General features: G+C 40.3%; 1 protein-coding gene across 1 annotated transcript in view; it reads right to left on the reverse strand.

The window, feature by feature from the left end:
• Stmn2 (stathmin 2) overlaps nucleotides 1-18,868 on the reverse strand; it is a 40,437-nt gene extending 21,569 nt beyond the window's left edge. Inside the window, exon 1 of the mRNA XM_048358679.1 lies at nucleotides 18,803-18,868. Coding sequence (XP_048214636.1) covers nucleotides 18,803-18,821 — 19 coding nt within the window. The 5' untranslated portion in view covers nucleotides 18,822-18,868. The remainder of the gene's footprint in view (nucleotides 1-18,802) is intronic.
• Nucleotides 18,869-21,234: the final 2,366 nt, after the last annotated feature.

A 21,234-nucleotide genomic window follows, 5' to 3' on the forward strand; every position in this document is an offset into this window, starting at 1 on the left:
TAATAATGAGAGTGCTGTGATTTTTAGCTAGATTGGTGGGACTTACATGAAACAAAATCAGGGTGAATAAAACAGATTTGTTCATCAGGCTAAGGGGAGTCCCCATAAAAGGCTTTGTTTCCCTTCCATGGCTTCTTGAGCTGAGAAGCTCCTGTGTGATGAATGGAGGCTGCCATGACCACCTCTGGGTTGTTTCCCTAAAATGGCTGAATATGACACCCAAGTGGTCAAAATGTTTCATTGCTTTTTAAGTTTTGGCTGAAGAGCATGGGAAAAAACCCTTCCATCCATGATTAATTCAGCCAAACTTGTACTTCCTCTGCAGAATGGTTGCATTTGTAGGGTCAATATTCAGAATCACAAATGTTTTGGTCACTAGTGATGGTGACCTCTAACTTGTGTTCATCCTATCTCAGCCTCTCAATGTGCTGAGATAGCAGAATGTACTATGCCTGGCCAAAGATTATTTTTTATTTTTTAAATAAAATTTTGTTTTAATTTAATCACTTTGAAAAATTGTGCATTAATGGTTTATAGACTTGGTGTAGTAAATAAATGGTTACATAAGATTCTCCTCAGAATAAGAACAAGTCTGATGTTGTGCTAGACACAATCAAGTCATATGTCCTATGATCACTTTGAGTTTAAGAGAATAGAAAGAATATATATATATATATATATATATGTTCACATATATGTACTTACTTAAAATAGCAAATCTAAATAATGGCAAGGCTTATAATTAACTAATATTATAATGATTGAAGTAATTTTATTTTTGAAGAACTCTGGCAGTATGTGAGTAAGAGAGGCTGCAAGATGCATCTGAGGCATTTTAATATTGCTTCCATAATGTAATTATCCTCAGCATCCATTTGAGACACACTCAACAGTGTGCAGGAAATTTTTCATGCTAACCTAGATATGGCACTGAAAATTGCCTTTTCATTTTGAAATTCAAATGCTACTCCCAGCTTTGCCATGTGCAGACTCATTTTCCAAAATAGGTCTCATCAAATTATGTACTAGAACTTTAATTAGTTTAATTTTCTGCAAGGAATCTAAAGCCATCTACAAAGAAAGTAAGTAATGCACCCGAAGTCTTTGGGGTTTTGCGTTACTGAGCTTATGTTTCAAAAAGAATTAAAATATACAGGAACACTTTAGTCAAGGAAGAATTTTCCAAGTTTCCCTGTTTCTTCTGCATAGTCAGAAACACAAGCACCATGTTTACTTGATAAGGTATCTGTCAAAGAAACATGCACAAATGTACTAAAGGTAGATGAAAATCTGCTCAACATCACCAGCCATCAGTAAATGCAAATAAGAATGGCAGTGAGGTATCAGCTTTCACCGGCTAGGGTGGCCATTATTAAAAAAAAAAAAAGACAAAAGAGAAAAGAGGTATTGACAAGGAGGTAGAGAAGAGGGAACTCTTGTATGGTGATGATGAAATATGAATTTGTACAGTCATAATGGAAAGCAGTATGGAGATTCTTCATACTATACACCACTCAGTAATCCAATTTCTCGGTATATATTTAAAGAAAATGAATGAATATTTTGAGTATTTTGAAGACACATCTGCACTACTAAAGTTTATTGGAGCATTATTCAGAATAGTTAAGATATAGTATGAAAATATGGTGTAAACCTAAATGTGCACCATTGGGTGAGTGGGTCTCATACACACACAAACACACAGATACATGCACAATGGAGTATGTAGTGTTAAAAAGGAGGGGGATCCTGACATTAGTAGAAACAGGAATGAGTCTGGATAACATGTTAAGTGAAATCAAATAGACAGAGAAAGACAAACATTGCAACTTAGCCAGATGTGTTGTCCTGTGCCTGGGATTCCAGCTAAGTGGGAGGTAGAAATTGGAGGATTGTTATGCAAGGCTACCTGGGCAAAAATCTTAGTGAAATTCTGTTGCAAAAACACAAGTTAGGTGTGCTAGTACACACATAATCCAGGTACATGGGCACCACAGGTAGGAGAACTGTGGTCTTAGGAAAGCCCTAGGCAAAAGCATGAGACCATACCTGTAAAAGAATTGAAGCAAAAAAGAGCTAGTGGTAACTGAAACAAGCAATTACATAGTGTAGAAGAACTGGACAACTTAGAAACTATTCTTTCACAGGAGGGTTTAAAAATGCACCAAATCTAAAAAATTGCAATTAAAAATAAGAATGATGTCAGATCAGGACCCTTTGTTCATTTCCAGGACTGTTTATTTCCTTAAGGAAATAAATGCATCACAAAGAGTTTTGCTTGCTTTGGGTTGTTGCAATTTTGTTTCTCCCTTTTATGAGAACTTGTACCAGATGTGATTGGCTTAAAAGATCAACCACTTTTCTTGACTTCAAATTTGTTTGTCATGATTGTTGCAGTGGTGGGATTTGAACTCAGAGACTCTTGCTTGTTGGGTTTACTTGCTTAGCTGCCACTCTAACATTTGAGCCACACCTCCAGCCCACCCCCCTTTTTTTCTAGTTATTTTAGAGGAGTCATTCTCTGCTCAAGCTGTCATTGAAACTTGACCCTCCACCTCTAAGCCTCTTGAGTAGCTAGGATCACAGGCCTCTGGTACCTGGCTCATTTTTTTTTTTTTTTTAATGCTAACATCTTTACCTCTCCGGACTTTGTCATCTGCAATTGGCTTTTCAATGCTCAAGTTGTTTTTAAGCAGAGTGATTATCCCATTAATATACATTCATCCTTACATGTTGCTGTAGTATGCTCTTTCTTTTCCCAGGATACTGGGGATTGAACCAGGGAACTCCTGCACACTAGACAAGCAATCTAGCAGCCTGCCACTTTGTATATTTTGTTTGTGAGACAGGTTCTTTCCAAATTTCCTAAACTGGTTTCAATCTTTTGACATCCTGACTCCACCTTCTCAATAGCTGGGCTTAGAGTCATGTGCTACTATATATTTCTTTTTTTTGGCCAGTCCTGGGGCTTGGACTCAGGGCCTGTGCACTGTCCCTGGCTTCTTCTTGCTCAAGGCTAGCACTCTGCCACTTGAGCCACAGTGCCACTTCTGGCCATTTTCTATGTATGTGGTGCTGGGGAATCGACCCCAGGGCCTCATGTGTACGAGGCAAGCGCTCTTGCCACTAGGCCATATCCCCAGCCCATGTGCTACCATATTGATGGGGGCTTTTTTTTCTCTTTCTAATCTGCCTTATTTTAGACAAACTATTTTTATAGCACCTCATATTAAAGGGGAAAAGAAACCCTGAATCATTGTATTCCCATTTTGTTAATTTTTTTGCTGATTCCCAATATTATATACAAGGTAGATGCTAGATGTGAATATTATAAACAATTTAACAAATTCTTCATGAAGCAACTCATGTCTTGCATTTCAAATTGTTAAACTATCAGGGAAAATTCTACTCTTTCCTGTACTACATAAAAGATCTATTTTTTACTTCAAATATTCATTTCTCAGGCAGAGTAAGTGATACATAAAACATAAGCTTTTGGGACACCATCTAGAACTCCCTTTTAATTCATAATAGTCTTAGGAGATGATAAAGATTACATGTTAGTTATAAATGGCTGAGACTGGAATATTATTTCCAGTGACAAATACTATGTTTATTGGTTATAAATATTTCCAATAAAAATGAAGGCAAACATAGAATCAAATGTTTGACCTATCTAGATAATTATGAGTTAGAATTTGGCATACATTACTGATAATCTATTTTTAAAATGTCACTCTATAATGTTATTCTCCCTGAAGCCTTTATAAAGTCAGCTGCATGATGAATGTATCTTGATTTTTCAAGATACTTTTATTGCTCTGCTAACTCCTGATAGACATTTTTAAACAATAGCAATAGAAGTGCTTGGTTCCTGAATCACTACTGGTTGAATGGTATTACCTTCATGTACAATGGGAAGAATAACATTGAAGTCATGTCTCTATCTCCTTTCCCCTCCACCCATGAGAGGAGTATTTCATTTGTGCTGTCAGCTGCAGTGTTTCTGCTGTGCTCATCTACTAATGGTTGGAGAACAGGAAGTTCACATTTGCTCAAAGAAAACACCTAGCTGAAGGAAGGGTGTTGAAAATGGGGCTGGAGAACAGGAAGTCAGACTTAGGAGCCTGGAGGTGGCAGGCTCAAGTGAGCTGGGAGCTAAGGGGATTTATGTGTCGGGAACATTTAAAGTGAGTGTGTGTGTGTGTGTGTGTGTGTGTGTGTGTGTGTGTGTGTGTATGACCTCAGTATAAAATTTTACATTTTAATGCTTCTGGACTAGTTTTTATTTCTATTGATGTGCCATCCTGTGTAGAGATGGCTCAGTCTTATTGGTATTATGCATATTTTTTAAGTAGAACGGGATTAATGATAATAGGAAAGTGTGATTAAAATATGCAAAGAAATAGACTATTACTTTATGAACCTTCATACCTACTGTGCTTTGTTATTTTATATATATATATATACATATATATACATATATATGTGTATATGTATGACGTTGTGGCACTGTTCAGAGTAGATTTACATTGGAGACATACAGCATCAGCAGCTGTATCAAAAGCATGATTTTTTTGTGTGTCAGTCCTTAAAGTCAGGACCTGGGCATATCCCTGAGATTCTGTTTTGTTTTGGTCCCTCAAGGCTAGTGCTCTAGAAGTTGAGCCACAGGTCCACTTTTGGCTTTTTGATGGTTAATTGGAGATGAGAATCTCATAGACTTTCCTGCTCAGGCTGGCTTTGAACTGTGATCCTCAGATCTCAGCCTTCTGAGTAGGGAGGATTGTAGGTGTGAGTTACTCATGCCTGGCTCTAAGTAATTTTTATAACTTTGGTCCTAGGTGTTGAAATTAACAGGAACATTGGGATGTTTATTTTAATTTTAAATATTTATCATTCATCTCAGGAATCAGGGAAAGAGATCAATGTATTTTTACATTGTTTGTTATTTAATTGCTTACCTAATTTTCCTAAGATTTATGCAATTTAGGGATAACTTTTCTCACTTGAAAAAACTAAAAATATTTTTTGTGCTCTTATTGAGGTTTGAACTCAGGATATCATTCTCTTGCTTGGATTTTTTTTCAAGGCTGGAGTTCTACCATTTGAGACATAGCTATACTTGCAGACTTTTGCAATAAGATTTTGGCATGAGAGCCTCAGGGACTTTTCTGCCTAGACAGGCTTCACACTGTGGTTTGCAGACCTCAGCCTCCTAAGTAGCTAGGAATAAAAGCATGAGCCACCACCACTGGGCCTTACTTTTCCCTTTTGTAGTGGTGAAAACTATAGTATAGGAATGATGACTCAATTGCTCAAGGAATCAATCCCAGGTAGCAAGCAGTGGAACAGGGTTTAATGCTTCTCTAATGCACCCTGTTATGGCTCTTCCTGCCTGAAACAGGAGCAGTCCTTACTAACCAAGCATTTCAGGGGGAACTTACAGGATTGCCTTTTACTTTTCACAGTCATTTACACTCTTCTGAGGTCCCTGATTTGCTCTTTTTACTCCTTACAGGTATATTCTTCAATTTTAGCCTCTAAAGGAAGCTTTGAACCAAGCTTTCAGCACCCTTGAGAATTCAGGCCTGGGCTACTTTGTCTATGCAAGGCTTATTCAGTCTCAGGTGGACCCAAACAATGGAAGGCCAATGTGGTGCCATGAGGGGCCAACACAAACTTAGAAGAAAGGTGAGTACTTTCCTGATTGTCTTATCTACCCACCCATGTTTTCTGTGTCTACTACCTGGGCTGCCTGGGTTGTGTTGATTCTCATCTTGGGCCAGGATTTACCCTTGAAGATTGGATCTGAGAAAAGTTGAGCAAGGGCTATCACAAAACCTTGGGTGACTTCATTGTTCCTTTTGGGCTAGTCTTCAGGAAGAAGGCTCAGAGATGGTCAGGGAAGTACTCATCACAAACTCTTCAAAATGTCAAATACTATTGTTTAAGGGATTCAATCAATATCTTGACTTACTTTTCATTATTTAGGACATACTTAAAACAACAAAATGACTCAGCTTCTGATTGTGTTCTTGTTTGCTCTTTCTAAATGCATGCCCATTGGTATACACACACATTCATATATTAAGAAGTCTTTATCTTTAAAAAATGATAGAAGAATGGAAGCTTTTGCAATAATATTGCACTTGACAGATACTAATGTCTTTCCCATTTGCATTCTTGGACCTGATAATGATCCCTACCAGACAGGGACAATGCTGATAGATTGGTACTGAATGGCAGGTGCAGAGAGGCAAATCACCTCAACCAAAATCAACTGGTGACAATAAAAGAAAAAGTTAGGGCTCCTGACTCTTTGGTCTGAGTACATCACAGTTTTGGTTTAGAGATGGAGAGATGTCAAGGGCTTGGATTTAGTCAGAGGAGGTAACTCTCCTGCTGGGGAGCCATGTTGCCCCAGGCACCCCACTGGTCACTGCTGTGCTGCTTAATTTACTCCAAGTTTGATTCTGGCCCAGCTGCATTGGCACCATCTGGGAACGGGTTTGGAAGGCAAGTTCGTGGGCCCATGTCTCACCCACAGAATCACAGCATATGGGAAAGGGTCCTAGCCCCCCATGTGCTGCTGATGCTCAGGAAGACTTGAGATGGATTTTAGCTAAAAGATTCTGTCTGGACCGGCTAGTTATTTAAGCCATTCAGGGCATTTTAGTACTTCTGAACTGCTGTTTGTATTAAAACATGCACTGTCTTTCAGGATAGACATAATGGTGTAACAAAGGCAAACTCTTCTATTCCTAGTTATAAATTTTCATGATTGCTATTCTTTTATTTTTGGTATGTAGAAGACCTTGTTTTCTTCAAAAAAAAATGGTGAGGACCATGTTTACTTGTATTCTTATAATATCTAGTACTCAGTTTCCTTATTGTGCATATTTAAATATATGATAAGCATATGATATATTCAAACTTATCAGTTACATATCCACATCTAATCCATATTGAAGTCTTTACCTTTTTTTTTTTTTTCTTGGTGTTGGTATTGGAGCTGGAACTCAGGGCCTTCTGTTCTTGCTTGGCTTTTTCATTCAAAGTTGGTGCTGTACTATTTGAGCCTTTTCTCTACTACCAACCTTTTGCTGGTTAATTGCATATAAGTGTTTCTTAATTGCTTACTATGTGTGATCTTGATTGAATGAGTTATTTGCACATCTCCATCGCCTAGAGGATTACATGAAGATTGAAAAAAGATGCAACTAATAAATGTTTTCTAAAAACTACTAAGTCCTCTATAGATATGTCATGCTGTCTAACTGTTCTTAGGGAACAGTTTTCAATATTCTATGCTTATCTACTCTTTAACTAAATGAGGCAAAAGTTGTTCTAAAGTAGAATGAAAGATTTTTAAGTGATGGGAGTGAGAATCCTGTGACATAAAAAGACTAGACTTTGATAATGCTTCATGTGTCTTAACAATTATGAGGAAGACACTAACTGGAATTGTTCTATAACACTCTCCAAATAATAAATACTTGCATTGGAAATAAAGAGAATGATGTAGTGGGAGAGATAATTATGTCCAGGGACGGGGCTCCCAGGGAGGGTGTGATAAATCCAATCTCACTGGGTCTGTGAACTGCCTATAGTACTCAGGCTGAAGTAGTAACAGTGTCATTTTGATGGGACTTTTTTTTTTTTTTCACATCAGTTTTCCTCTACAAGGAAACCCAAACTGGAAGATTATAATTAGGATGACTGTAAGCAGTTTTGTATAATGGAAATTAAACTTTATGCCTGAAGTCATAGGAAAACAATCTCCTAAAAATGTGAAGGCTAATAAAAATTTAATTTAAGCTTAAATACATATTAACATTATTTGTAGGACTAGATTTAGACAAATGTCATCCGGTTGTCTTTATTCTGACAGGTATGCAACTAAAAGATTGACTGATGTGTGTTACTGATGATCCTTTGTTCTGCTTACTACTGTGACAGTAGCGAATTGTGCAAGCTCCAACTTCCTTGATTCAATGATTTGGCTTGAAGAACTGTTAAGTGGGCATTTTTCAGGCACTGCTGTATAATGCTGATTAAAAATAATTCATTCTTAGATAATATTCTCACTCTATAAACATGAATGACTTTTACTGTTTTATTGGACAACTATAATTTTGTATGTCTTGTCACAAAAACAAAATTTAGAACCTGTAATTTTTCAGAGTATTAAGTATTTTAGTCTCAGGGTCCATATCATTATAAGGAGAAAGACCATAAACTGTTTTTATACTAGTTTTATGTATAACATGCGGCTACTCTTAAGTACAAATCTTAGAGAAGCTATATTTCGGATGACTAGCAAAATGTGTACTGAATACATTAATTAACCTTTACAGTCACATAAAAGTATTTTGTGTGAACAAATATAAACAAAAAGTTATCCTTAATCATGATTAATAAAATGGGTTATTATAAACACAGGTTTTACTACTGCAAATGTCTCCTTGACAAATTACAGTGTCTGATTCTTTTATTAAAGATAATTAAACATGTTTCATAAGGGACTCAGAGCCTTCCTAGTGATCTCTCTGGCTTGCCTGCCTGCTTTTGAGGTAATCAGATGAAGAGCATATTGAATAACATTTAATAATTATATTAAAAGTGGATGCCTGGGCTGTATGTCTCTTTTTTCAATCTAAATTTAATAATTTAATAAAACATAATATCCAAATTAAATTTCTGAGGCCTATGAAAGGAGTTAAGAATCCATTTTTTTTCTAGAACAACTCACAATAGCTTATTCACACTTGAAATCTCTACAGTGCTCTGAACTGACTCTACTGAGACTTGTGTTTGTTCCATGTATTACTGCCTCCAATGTCTCAAAACTCTCTTTCCTCCAAAGTCTAAGTGATGAGAATTATCATAATAAATCTTGGCTAATCCTAACCATCATTTTGAAAGTACTTCCTCAAAGTGAGTTTGCATCCAGAAAGGCACAGAGCATCTTGGGCTTGTTAGACAGTATTTACCTCCATGGTGGGGGCAGAGATATGGCATGCAGACATAGGTTCCACACAGGTTTCTGCACTCATTGGGCAAATCACCTTAACATTTGGTGCCTCAGTTTCCTCAACTGTACTAGGAGTGCTCTTGCTAAGATTGTTAGGTGATGAACACAGCATGTGTGACATTTTAGCCTCATATGTATGTATGTGACATAAAGGTAAAAATAAATCATTTTTTATAGAAATGGACAGTTTATACCTATACTAGAAAAATGATTCTTAAAAAGAAAGCAAGAAAGTGCTGATTAAAAGAAGAATTAGGAAGACTTTTTGGTTCAAGGTTTGCAAGTTCAGGATTTTTGTCATTTCCAAATATTATAGACAGACTGCTAGGAGCATGCTTTAAAACATACAGTTTTGTGGGTGGGAGTGGGAAGGAAAAACTAGGAGAGAGTAAGGGAAGGGGTGACATTGTCCAAAAAGAAATGTACTGTTTGCCTGATGTATGAACTGTAATCTCTGTATGTTACTTTTACAATAATAATTCAAAAATTAACAATAAAATTTAAAAAAGAAAAAGTATAAAACAACCCCAAATATAAATTCTTAAAATGCTGACTTAGTACACTTTTCTTCCTTTTAGTGTGATGGAATTGTAACAATTGAGTTTCCCAGCTTTCCAGAGAGAACTAAACAATAAACTGCGTGGACTGTGGCGGTCCGTGGCTACAGGAAGCTACCTCCACAGTCTGCTCCCAAACTGCCTGGTTTCACTACTAGTGATTCCTTATTCTCTCTCTCTCTCTCTCTCTCTCTCTCTCTCTCTCTCTCTCTCTCTCTCTCTCTCTTGCATGGAAAACTGCTCAGGGAATCTAGGAATCACTGATGGTGTTCCTGTGAAGATTTTGACAGGCCAAGAGTGTCCTGCCCTGGCTCTGCCCTCTCTCCCCCCCAGATTAGAGTTGGGTTTATAGCTGGCCTGTCATGACAGAGTTGCAACCGAGACTTAGTCCAAGGTCAAAAGCATCAGAGTTGTGTTTGGTGGCCACAGGGTTGCATTGGGGTAGCATTGGTGTCTTCCCCCTCCATGTCTCAGAAACTGTCGTGGCTGCTGCAGAGAGCAGACTTGGTTGGCTTTTGGTCTCTGTGTGGATTTTGTGACTAGGAAGATGGTTAAAGGCCCAAGCCTTCTAAAATCTTTGTAAAGTTGTCACCCTGCTTAAACCAGTAGGGCACCAGCCTACAAAAGCCCAGAGTACTCAGAGTAAGCAACCAGGGAACAATGGGAGATTTCAAATGTCTTTAACCAGTCTGTGTAGAAATTTGCAGGCAACCCAGCAGGAGGTGTGACAATCTATCCAGTGGACTCTGAGAGATGCCACTACAGCCTCACCTAGATCCAACCCATCACTCCTGCCTGCCTCCATCACACCTGACTAATGTAGCCACTTTGGATCCACTGAAGCTGAGACTTTTACATTGTCCTGACCCTTTGCCCTCTTGATTGTTACTCATTTGTGTTCTCTTCCACCTGCCAGTAAGGTTAAGTGATATGATTTGATTTGATGGCACATGGATCTCATTCAGTTTGCTGTTCTCTAAGTGTTACATCAGAACTCTGGCAAGTACTTGGTCAATTCTCAACAAGTTACAGGTAAGCTCTACTCCTATTGTTCTCCTGTTGCTCTAATTGGAAATAAAAAGGGCTTTTATGGCTTGGATTGAAGTTCAAAGCCAGCCCGGGCAGAAAAAAAATATCCCTCTAAAACTCCATCTCCCAACTAACCAGCAAAGAGCCAGACTGGAAGCTTGGCTCAAGAGAACCAGCCAAATGCTGAAAGCGACACCATGGCTCAAGTGGTAGAGCACTAGCCTCAAGCAGAAGTGCTCAGGGACAGTGCCCAGGCCTTGAGTTCAAACCCAGTGAATGCCAACTGGGACAAACTATCCAAGCAATGAGCACCTAGACCTTCAGGATGAGGTCAATCCTGACAATGAGGAACCATGGAGAGGAGTAAGAGGAGATGAAGTCTCATCTTAAACGGAGTCAATTTAAACTTGCCCTTTCAAAATTAATCAGAGCCTGTAGATCAAGAGGAATAGTTGTTTACCCACCTAATGTCCATACCTGTCCATTTTCCATCTGGACAGAAACTTGCATTCTTGCCTTTGTTACTTGCTATGCATGTATATATATATATATATATATGTATATATATACACACATATATACATATGTATATACATATGCACATATATATGTACATACATACATATATACATATACATATATACATATACACACACACACACACATATATATATATTAGCTTCTGACTGGTTACTCCCAACCAGTCTACCATCCCTAAACACTTCCTTCCTGCCCTCAGTTCAGTTATTCCTCCACAATTGGGTTTATGTTCCAAATAGAACTTTTTTGGCTTGTGCCCAGGGTATGTTCTCCCATATTGTTCATGTTAACTGGTCCTGTGAACTTGTCAGCCTTTTGCCTGACCTTTCCAAAAGTCTCTTTTCACAGGATAACATCCCTCACCCAGGACACAACCTGGAAACTTGCAGTTCAAGGCCATCCTCTTACTACAATGCTCTGCCCAGTGCAGATCTGGACCCTGAAGACCCCAGCCCCAGGGACTCCTTGATGTGCCCAAGCTGCAGGAGGTAGCCAGAAGAGACCATGACACCAATTGGCCCTGATAACCATTCTCATGGAAATGATGAGGACTTTTACCAATCAAACTGTCAAACTAATACTCTTGGATGGTACCAGGCCAAATGATGAATCAGGGACCCCTGACTACTTCGCCCCTTTACAGCAGGAAGTAGCTCCAGAAGAAACAACCTCTGCTCATACTCCCCACCTGGTACCCCTCCCCTGTTATTAATAAACAACAAATGAGGAATGTTAGCATTTCTCTAGCCTCAGGTCCTCAGCTCCTCCCACTAGAACCCAGACCCACCCATACCTAATGAGTTACTCCTACTCACTACCTATCTACTTCCCCTTTACCCCCAGAGAGAGAAGTTGCCACCTGGATAAGGTGCAGACCCCATGTATCTCTCTCTCCCATGGGAACTATGGCCCCCACTATTAAACCTCCTTATGAACCTTCAAAAAAAAAAAAAAAAGAACTAAGCAATATATAACCCTGAGACTTAACCCAGTTTCCTATTAACTAATAGTATATTCTACCACCTCTCTACTCAGTTGTCTTTGGGATGCTGTTTTCAGTCCCTTATTTAGGAAATACTGTATTTCTAATTTGAGACATTTCATGCAGAGTACCAATTCTGAAGGGTAGTGTTTCAGGAAATGTAGTAATGTGAGCATGGTAAAGTGAGGTGGTCAGCCGCCCACCCACTGTGTGGGGAACTGACATATGATATTTTTGTTGATATTCTTAGAAAATCTGTTTTTGCCCCTGTGGGTTAACTTTCATAGAAAGGAACTATTGAATAATGGAAGTCTTTGAAGGATTGAGTATACAGAGGGGAAAAAAATAAAACATAGCCTGTATAAATGTACAACTGTGCTCAATAAATTCTTAATTTTTTCATGTGGTATCTAGGAAGAAATATTGTGAGAATAGTTTAGTAAATAATAAGCATGGAGTATATACATTTCACTATGGCTCAAACCTCTTTTAATTGTTTCCTGTAAGGTATATGTGGTGAATTAGTTAACCATTAATGGTAAATGGGGTTACAAACTTTGGCATATTATTCCACATCTAGAAGGCTTTGGGTGGAAGTTTTACTCTGCATAATGCTTATCAGTTAGACTTAGGATTTATTATCATTTCTCAAGTGTGCCACTAGCTACATTAATTTCATAGACAGACACACATACAAATACTGACTCAAATTCTTATGTACCCACATTTCTGTTGGAGGTGGTCTGTTGTGTCCTGCAATATAAATATATTTGGAACAGTTTAATGAAGAGCAAGCAGTGGCACAGAATATAAGCTCCCAAGGAATAAAATCCCTACAGATGACTTTGCATGTGAAATATTCTGCAAAGATTGCCTTGAATTTTAAAATGTTAGGACATGATACTAGAGCTTATTATGAGGAGTGCATGAATATTATAACTTAATATTTCTGGAACTGGTTTGATGTTAGAATGAGCTTCATATAAGTGTTTGTCAGGAATAAATTTTAACAGGCCTTACTTAACCCAGGCCCAGAGAGTTAGAATTTGGATTTTAATATAAATCATGGGTAATTCATAGTACCTCAAAGTTCGAGGAACACAATAATAAGACACAATTAAATATTTTACAGGTAGTTTATAGTTATATAAAGTATGAGAGAAAAAGAACTGTTCTTCTAATGCAAATGTTAAATTGTTTGCTGTAGATGATCCTAAATGTTAGTGTATGCTTCTCTTGTTTCTTAAAATTAGCATCATCTTTTGACTAGAGTAATAAAAATACTACAAGGTTTTATTGGTAAAACCTAATTTTTGTCAGCACTCAATACTTACCAAGTACAAGTGATATTTATTAAGTGCTGACAAAAAATAGAATGAAACTATATGAAACTTGGTTTAAAAAGGCATATTGTAAGTGGAAAAGAGAAATGGAAGATAAGACAATCATTAAATTCTTAAAACCCTCCTCAGTATCATTATTTACCTATTTGCTTTCCCTTCTTGCTTTTTTAACTTTGACATTAGTTGTGATATAAGCATAGGGTACATTTAAAATACATGAATAAATAAACTGATTTTAATTTATTCATTTACTTAAGAACTAAAACTTCTGTTCCTAAATAATATTGCTATTGCTACCATTTATTTTATTGCTATTTTCCACCACTTAGCCACTATAAAATCCCAAAAGTAACGTAAATGTCATTTTAATAGAAAGGTAATTAAACAACAAAGTAAAACCATAAGGGAATAATTATGCAGAGCCATGCTAACTTGTAGATTATGATCATTCATCTTATTTACTTGAAAAGATGCAAATGTCTTTTCATCCACTATGGCAAAGCATGACATTATTTTATTGAATAAACAATTGAATAATCCCAATAAAAGATTTTATTAAACAGTGAATATTTGAAGCTTTAAATCAATCTTCTACTTTAGAAAAAAGATTGCCCCCTAGTGGGGATAAAAGTCAATGCAGACGCCAAGGCTTTCCAAAGAAAACCAGGAAATAGCCTGGGTTCTGAAAACACACACACACACACACACACACACACACACACACACACACACACACTAGCACAACAGCTAGGTCACTAGCTAATCCTGTATCACCTTCTGGTTTTGCCAGTTCTTTCCCCTTTCATATAAACTCATAGATTTTGTGGTAACAGAATAAGGTGTGCCTTTACAAAATCAAAGGAAATTGGTGTGAGTTAGGACTAGCTCTCAGCTATGTGGGATGGACCACACCCAGATCTAGTTTGTGCTGCTTTATCCTACAGTGTGCAAGAAAAGAGCTACTGGGTGAAGGAAAAACAACATGGTGATGGCAGCTTAGGAATGTTCTAATTGAATCTTCAATTTGGTGTGTAAATTCATTCACCTTTAATTTCATTTACAGCCATTCAGGTTTAACTTAAAATTTCTCCTTGAGACCTACTATTAGATAGTCACGGAACTAGCTGTTTTGATCCTACACTATAAAGAGGAAGACTATTTTTTTTTTTTTTTTTTTTTTTTTTTGGCCAGTCCTGGGCCTTGGACTCAGGGCCTGAGCACTGTCCCTGGCTTCTTCCCGCTCAAGGCTAGCACTCTGCCACTTGAGCCACAGCGCCGCTTCTGGCCGTTTTTTCTGTATATGTGGTGCTGGGGAATCGAACCTAGGGCCTCGTGTATCCGAGGCAGTCACTCTTGCCACTAGGCTATATCCCCAGCCCGGAAGACTATTTTATCGTATGAATCATCTCTATTTCATTGAGGGGACATTTCCTCAATATAAATGCAATGTAACTGTAACTTCTTGAAGCATTTCTACTGCCACTGAGTGATTTGAGTTATATTGTGCCAAATGATCATATGCTAATTTCACAATCTGTCCATTAGCAATTAAAAACTGAAGGTAATGGAAACTTGATTGCAACAAAATTTTCATGACTCCGTGAAAAGGCAAGTGTTCTAACAATAAATCTCTTCCCTATCCCTTAGTATAATTTAGTACACTTGTGTAAGTCATATTACAAAACCACTCTGAATTTCCTCTCAACAAAGATCTAGATTTTAATATCACAAATCATCTAATCTGAATCATCATTTAGCACTATAATTTCTTTCATGGAATGCATAGACAAACACCAGCAAATCGGTTCCCCAGTACTCTCACAAGGCTGCCTGCTGGGTCACACAGTATTTCCTCTAGTCCCAGCTACTCACCACGAATAACGGGGATCCACAGTCATTAATTGTCAAAGCTTCCTTTATGTCCCCTTCCACCTGATCCTGAAAATCCTGATCAAACCTTCAGCTTTCTACCTCCAGTTATTTACATACTCATTTGGAAGAGGCCTACTTCATTATAGAAGAGAATAGGCAATAGTTGTACTTAATATGACCATGCTGAATACAACAATTGTTTAATGAATCAAGAAAAAACGTTCGCTTTAGCTATTGTTTTGTAAAGGGAATGATTTCAATGGCTAGTATTTAACATTGTAGCGGTCCTGCTTCTTTTCATGATTTGCTAATGCAGCTTAATTATGGCAGAAAAAGATCTTTGCATTTGTCCTATTTGGGGTGAGATTTTTACTGCATGGCGGCTTCCATTTCACCATTCCTGTCTCTGTGTAGAATTGAGACAGTATCAAGAACTAGCAATAAAAAGAATACTTTTTTTTTTTTTTTTTGGAGAGGTGGGTGAATGGGTGAGGAGAAGAAGAAAACAGTTAAGATTTTGCATATAACTATATTGAAATGTTTATAAATATAATCTCATGTGTAAGATCGTGACATCTCAGTCACATACATGGCTACATTTTGCCCACCCATCTACCAGCGCTCATCTATGGGGAATTTTGTAGCCAGGCTGACACACACCCGGCTCCTAGCAAGCACCTGCACATATGGCCCAGCCACATGAACATACACAATCCTTGCAGGAAACAAAGATGAATTTGCTTTATAACTTAAGTGAACAACCCAGGTGGGGATTAGAAAGAAGAAAAGTGGGTGCAAGGGTTAAATTTTAACTCAAAGCAGTCCATGCCTCCCCCGCCCCCTTCATTTCTTTTCTTTTTTCTTGAGGAAATGAGGAAAAATAAAGCTGTGTCACGGAGAAAACAGTGATTGGAAATAGTAACAATGCTGGTGCTGCTGAGTTTGTAGCCGCCGTTCTGCAGCAGAAATCTGGGTGCGGATCGCGGAGCGAGGTAGCCCCGACAGTCCCGCCTCGTTTAGAACCTCTCTGGACCTGAACTGAGAATCGTAGGAAGCCGGGGTAGCTGGAGACACTGCGCAGAACCCCGAGGCGCGCTCCCAGCTCTCGAGAAGACGGAATGTGTGTGTGGGGGCGGAGGGGGGGCACTGGGCGCGGCGTGAGGCTCTGCAGGGCTGGCGGTGCGCCGCGCCCGATCGATCGCCACGTGCGCCCCCACCCGGCAAGCAGCCCCGGCTGGGAGGGGTGGGCTGCGCCGCGCCCCGCTGGTAGACCGAAGGTCTCTCCAGAAACCCCCTTTGGGGTTTGCATCCTAGGGATGGGAAAAACGGGAGCAAAGAGAGGATGGGGTGTGGGCTAGGGGAAAATGTCACTGAGTTCTGTGGGCTGTGTGGGTAGGTGAGAAGAGAAAACCTCCCAGCGCCCCCAGGGAACGGGGTCACCACCGGGGTCTGGCGGCCTGGAAGGGTGGGGCCGCGCCTTTGTGTGGCTAAGAGGGGCGCCAGCTGGCTTTCTCCAGGATCCACCAGCTTGGCTGGGCGGGACTCAGCGCTGAACCTGACGGCCGAGCCAGGTGTCTGCACACCTTCCTTCAGGGGTGCGAGAGGCTGTTCTGCACTGCGGGGCTCCCTATTCCCCTCCCCCTCCCCCCCCCCCAAGCGGGCCAGTCCGCAGCCAGCCCAAGGTCCCCAGAGCCGCGGGAAGGGTGGGGCAGGGAGGAGCTGGTCAGACTCCCATTTCCTGCAACTCCCTCCCACCCCCTGCTTTTCACACCCTGCAGCGGGGTTCTGGGGAAGGGATGCTTCCACCGTCGCTGGTTGCAGCCCCTTCTCCACTGCCCTGCGTGTCCAACCCTGGGCCAGCGCGCCCGGCCCACGGGTACTCGTGGCGCAAGACCCATTAGGCAAAGTATTAGGCCTTGTATCTAGAATCTCGTTCCATCTCTCTCATACAGTTTAAGCCTAGGAAATTGCCAGAATCTGGCCCTATTTGACCTACAAAATAGAAATTTCAGGTGTCTCAACTTCAGCCCTTGATCTCTTTTGCGTTCTGTTACATTTGTCAATCTTTTTCCGTATTATTGCATCTAGGCAATATCTAGAATCCAGAAAGGTTTTCCCCAAACCGATCAAAGGAGTTGAAAAAAAAATCCTTTATCGGTGACTATATCTAAATCCTATTTAATGTGGTTCTGAAAAGAAAAACAAGTGTTAGTTCCCACTCCCTCCCTCCCCCCGCCCCCCAACAATGAAGCCAGGGTGAGGTGCTGAGCTAGTAGTTAGATCTCTTTCGGAAGCTGAGACCAAGAGTCCGGGGCGCGGGTTGCGGGGTGTGGCGCTGCGGTCCCCTCACGGCTGTCCCCACCACGGCCCGGCTTCCGTGGAAGATGCTGAGGCGACAGCGCACAGGGTGGGGCCGTCTGCATTGTGGGCTCGGCTCTGCAGGTGCCCCCAAAGCCCCCGCCACCCCCACCCTTGCCAGTCCGCACACAAAGAAACCACACCCCGGCGCCCAGCGAGCCAGGTCCCTCTACCCCACCCCACTGCGCGATTCCCCGCCCCTGCAGCTGCCCACCCGCGCCCTCCACGCCCTCCCCGACTTCCTCCCTCCTTCCCTCCCTTTCCCTAAAACAAAGGAGCCGAGGTCCTACTCCACCCTCCCCCATCCCCCTCCTCCCCGCCCCAGGACTAGCGGTTTTCCCAAGGAGACAATACCATAAAATGCGCCCCGGTCCCCACTGCCGTCCCCACCCATCTTTCAAACAGCAAAGTGGGAATCACTTTGACTTTGTATTTTTTCCTTTCTCTAACCTCTCCCACTCCCAGTCCCCATTTTCTTTTTCTTTCTTTCTCTCTCTCTCTTTCTTTCTTTCTTTCTTTCTTTCTTTCTTTCTTTCTTTCTTTCTTTCTTTCTTTCTTTCTTTCTTTCTTTCTTTCCTTCCTTCCTTCCTTCCTTCCTTCCTTCCTTCCTTCCTTCCTTCCTTCCTTCCTTCCTTCTTTCTTTCTTTCTTTCTTTCTTTCTTTCTTTCTTTCTTTCTTTCTTTCTTTCTTTCTTTCTTTCTTTCCTACAGAAGCACTGCAGGACATTACAAAGCACTTTCTGAAATGTTCCTTCACCCCATGGAAGGCAGTGAAAGCAGTACTTAAAGGCATTAGAGCTCCTGATGGAGGTTGGATGTAACAAATGGAAACGCAATCAATTCCCTGTCCATGGGGAAGGGCGACCACTCACCTGCTTTGATCTCTAAAAGAAAAAAAAATCATTTTAGGTTTCCAAGGATTTTTTTTTTCCCTCCTTCCACCCCCTCCAGAGCTTCCTCTTGATCGTCCTAGATCCCTTGCTACCATCCACGTTCTTTTCTTTATAAATTACCCCCGAATACCTTCAAATATCTAAGAGAGGTGGAAAGGTGGGCTCCGGGTCGAGCCCAGATGCCTTCCTTACCCATTGCTGTTTTAGCCATTGTAGCGGTGTGCAGATGCGGAGCAGTGGTGGAGGCAAAGGTGGGTCTTCAGCAGTGGCAAGAGCGAGAGAGGAGACTGAATAAGGCACTGAGTCTGCAGAGTGGGACCGTGCTAGAGAAAGAGCAAGAGGCAGGAGCCCATGAATAATTATCACTCAGAAGCTCAAGCAGATTGGCTCCCCAGGTCCCCCGACACGACTCCCGCAGAGTCAGAATCTCCAAGCATTAAATATTGAACGGCCAATGGTGCTGGAGTACAAAGTACCAGAATGCAGTTTGAAATGGAAATCAGTCCTTCCCTCGCAGCTCCCCCTATTCTGGGGGCCTTGATAGTACAGTCCAACTAGAGTGGAGCCTTAAAGCCTGGAAGCCTCCCAGGAGCCAAGAGCTGGGCTGTGCCTACCTGAGTGTCAGGAGGTTTGATTCTGGCCACACATTTCATTGCACAAATAGGCATAAAGAAAAGGACAAGGATCGAGAGGCCTGAGAACTCCTTACATACTCAGGCAGGGGACGGAGGGAGGGGGGAATAGCTTAAATACTGTTCATGACTTCCCCCCTTTTTTTCTGTTTTCTCTGTCACCTTTGGCGCTGTCCTTGGTCTCCTAGAGAGAGCCCAGGTCTGGCTGTAGTGGCAGTTCAGAGCCAACTTGCACTCTTGTCCTATCCTTTCTAGCTCAAGCTAGATTTTTGGACTCCTTGAACTCACGAGTGTCTCTCAGAAAAAGAACATCAGAAGGGAGAGGCCTAGTGTTTCTCTTCCCTTTGGCCCAGAGAAAGGGGCTAATGATTGCTTGGGATTAGGGACAATAATTATGGTTCACCAGGGGACCTGGTAGGTGAGAGTAAGCCTTTAGCCTCTTGCATCCCTGGCGGGTCCATCTGGTAAAAGGGCATTGGGGGAGCCACAGGTGGACGTCCCGTCCTCGGGAGGTGCTGCTTTACACAGATGGAAACTTCAGTAATCTTTTCAGGGCTCTAAGTGGAAATATACAGAGATGAAGCCATGGTTCCAGACATGATTTTTCTTGAGATCCAGAGATTCCACTGATTTATGTCAAGGAAATAATGTGTTCAAATTTCAGGTTAAGCAGTGTGATACCTGAGGATCTTTGAGACCAGTTGTAAAAAGTGTCTTTTATTAAAGAAAACACTTTACATTTAATGAGATGCCAGGCATGAATTTATGTTTCCCTTATTTCATTATTTATTGAACATTTAACATACTCAGCACAGAGGATATAGCAATGGGTCTATTTTAGGGTTTGCTCTCATAGAAATTTTAATCTCTGTTAATTTAGCTCTCTGTAATCTCACTGGATCTGTCTAAATCCATGCAGAAATTATGGTTTTGATGATTAAAAATAGGAAAAGGATTGCTCATTGTAATGCCTTTACAAGCCAAATGAGCAGTACATGTTGCAATCACCATCACACATGAAATACTGTTAATGTTTCATGTAATCCATAATTAAGATTTGTCTCATTAAGGAAATAAGTTTTTCTTTAGCAGCTTTCTATTTCAAAATTTATTCTTCTTTGTATTTTTTTTGTATGCAGTTTAGGCTTGCTTCAAAGGGATGATCCTCCTATCTCAGCCTCCTCAGTCCTGTTATTACAGGAATGTACCCCCCCATGCCTGGCCTCAAAATTTTGCTTTAGCATTATGCACAGTATATGCTTTCAAACACAACTGAAAACAACAGAGCTCTTTCCTTGGTGCTGAAATAATTTTCTTTACTGCTTATTCATTTGTAAAGATGGGTTTAATGCCACAGGCATCTTGATAAATGATTAGAGCCTACCAGAACTGGATCAAGTCTGACATGCTGATTCATGGGGAAAATACAAAAAATTAAAGTGGAGATGAATAAAATTAGTTCTTGAGAGGGAATATAAGAAATTATTATAGAGGTCTGTGACTATGACACAGCAAGAGAGCAATGTGGAAATTGGCAAGGTCTAGAAACAAATAACCATTTCCCCCCTTTCTCTGTAGTCATCTCCCAGTATAATGTGAGGGCTAATGCCCTGTGAGTCATGAGATGAGGGAACTTTAGTATGTCTGGGTGACTAATATTTTTCAAGAATACCATACACTTCTCCCTCAGGCTGCGTATCATCTCTATACATTTGTCAGCTGCATTGGAGAACAGACTCCTAAGTCATGGAATTAATGTCTTTAACAAGTGTAATCGGCAGGTCAGTGAGAAGTATTGTGCTTCTGACTGCTATGAAGGAAACAACAAAACACTTATCCTACTGTCCTATTTTTAATTTTTTTCTGGTATTACTGACACATAAAAAAATGCAAGAAGGGACAAGTAGCATATCTCTGACTCTTTTATTTTCAGTTTCTGAGTACTAGCCTCCTAATTTTAACTGTTTCATTTAAAATAATGTTAACAAGGGG

This window comes from Perognathus longimembris, chromosome 12, assembly GCF_023159225.1.
Source record: "Perognathus longimembris pacificus isolate PPM17 chromosome 12, ASM2315922v1, whole genome shotgun sequence".
Lineage (NCBI taxonomy): Eukaryota > Metazoa > Chordata > Mammalia > Rodentia > Heteromyidae > Perognathus > Perognathus longimembris.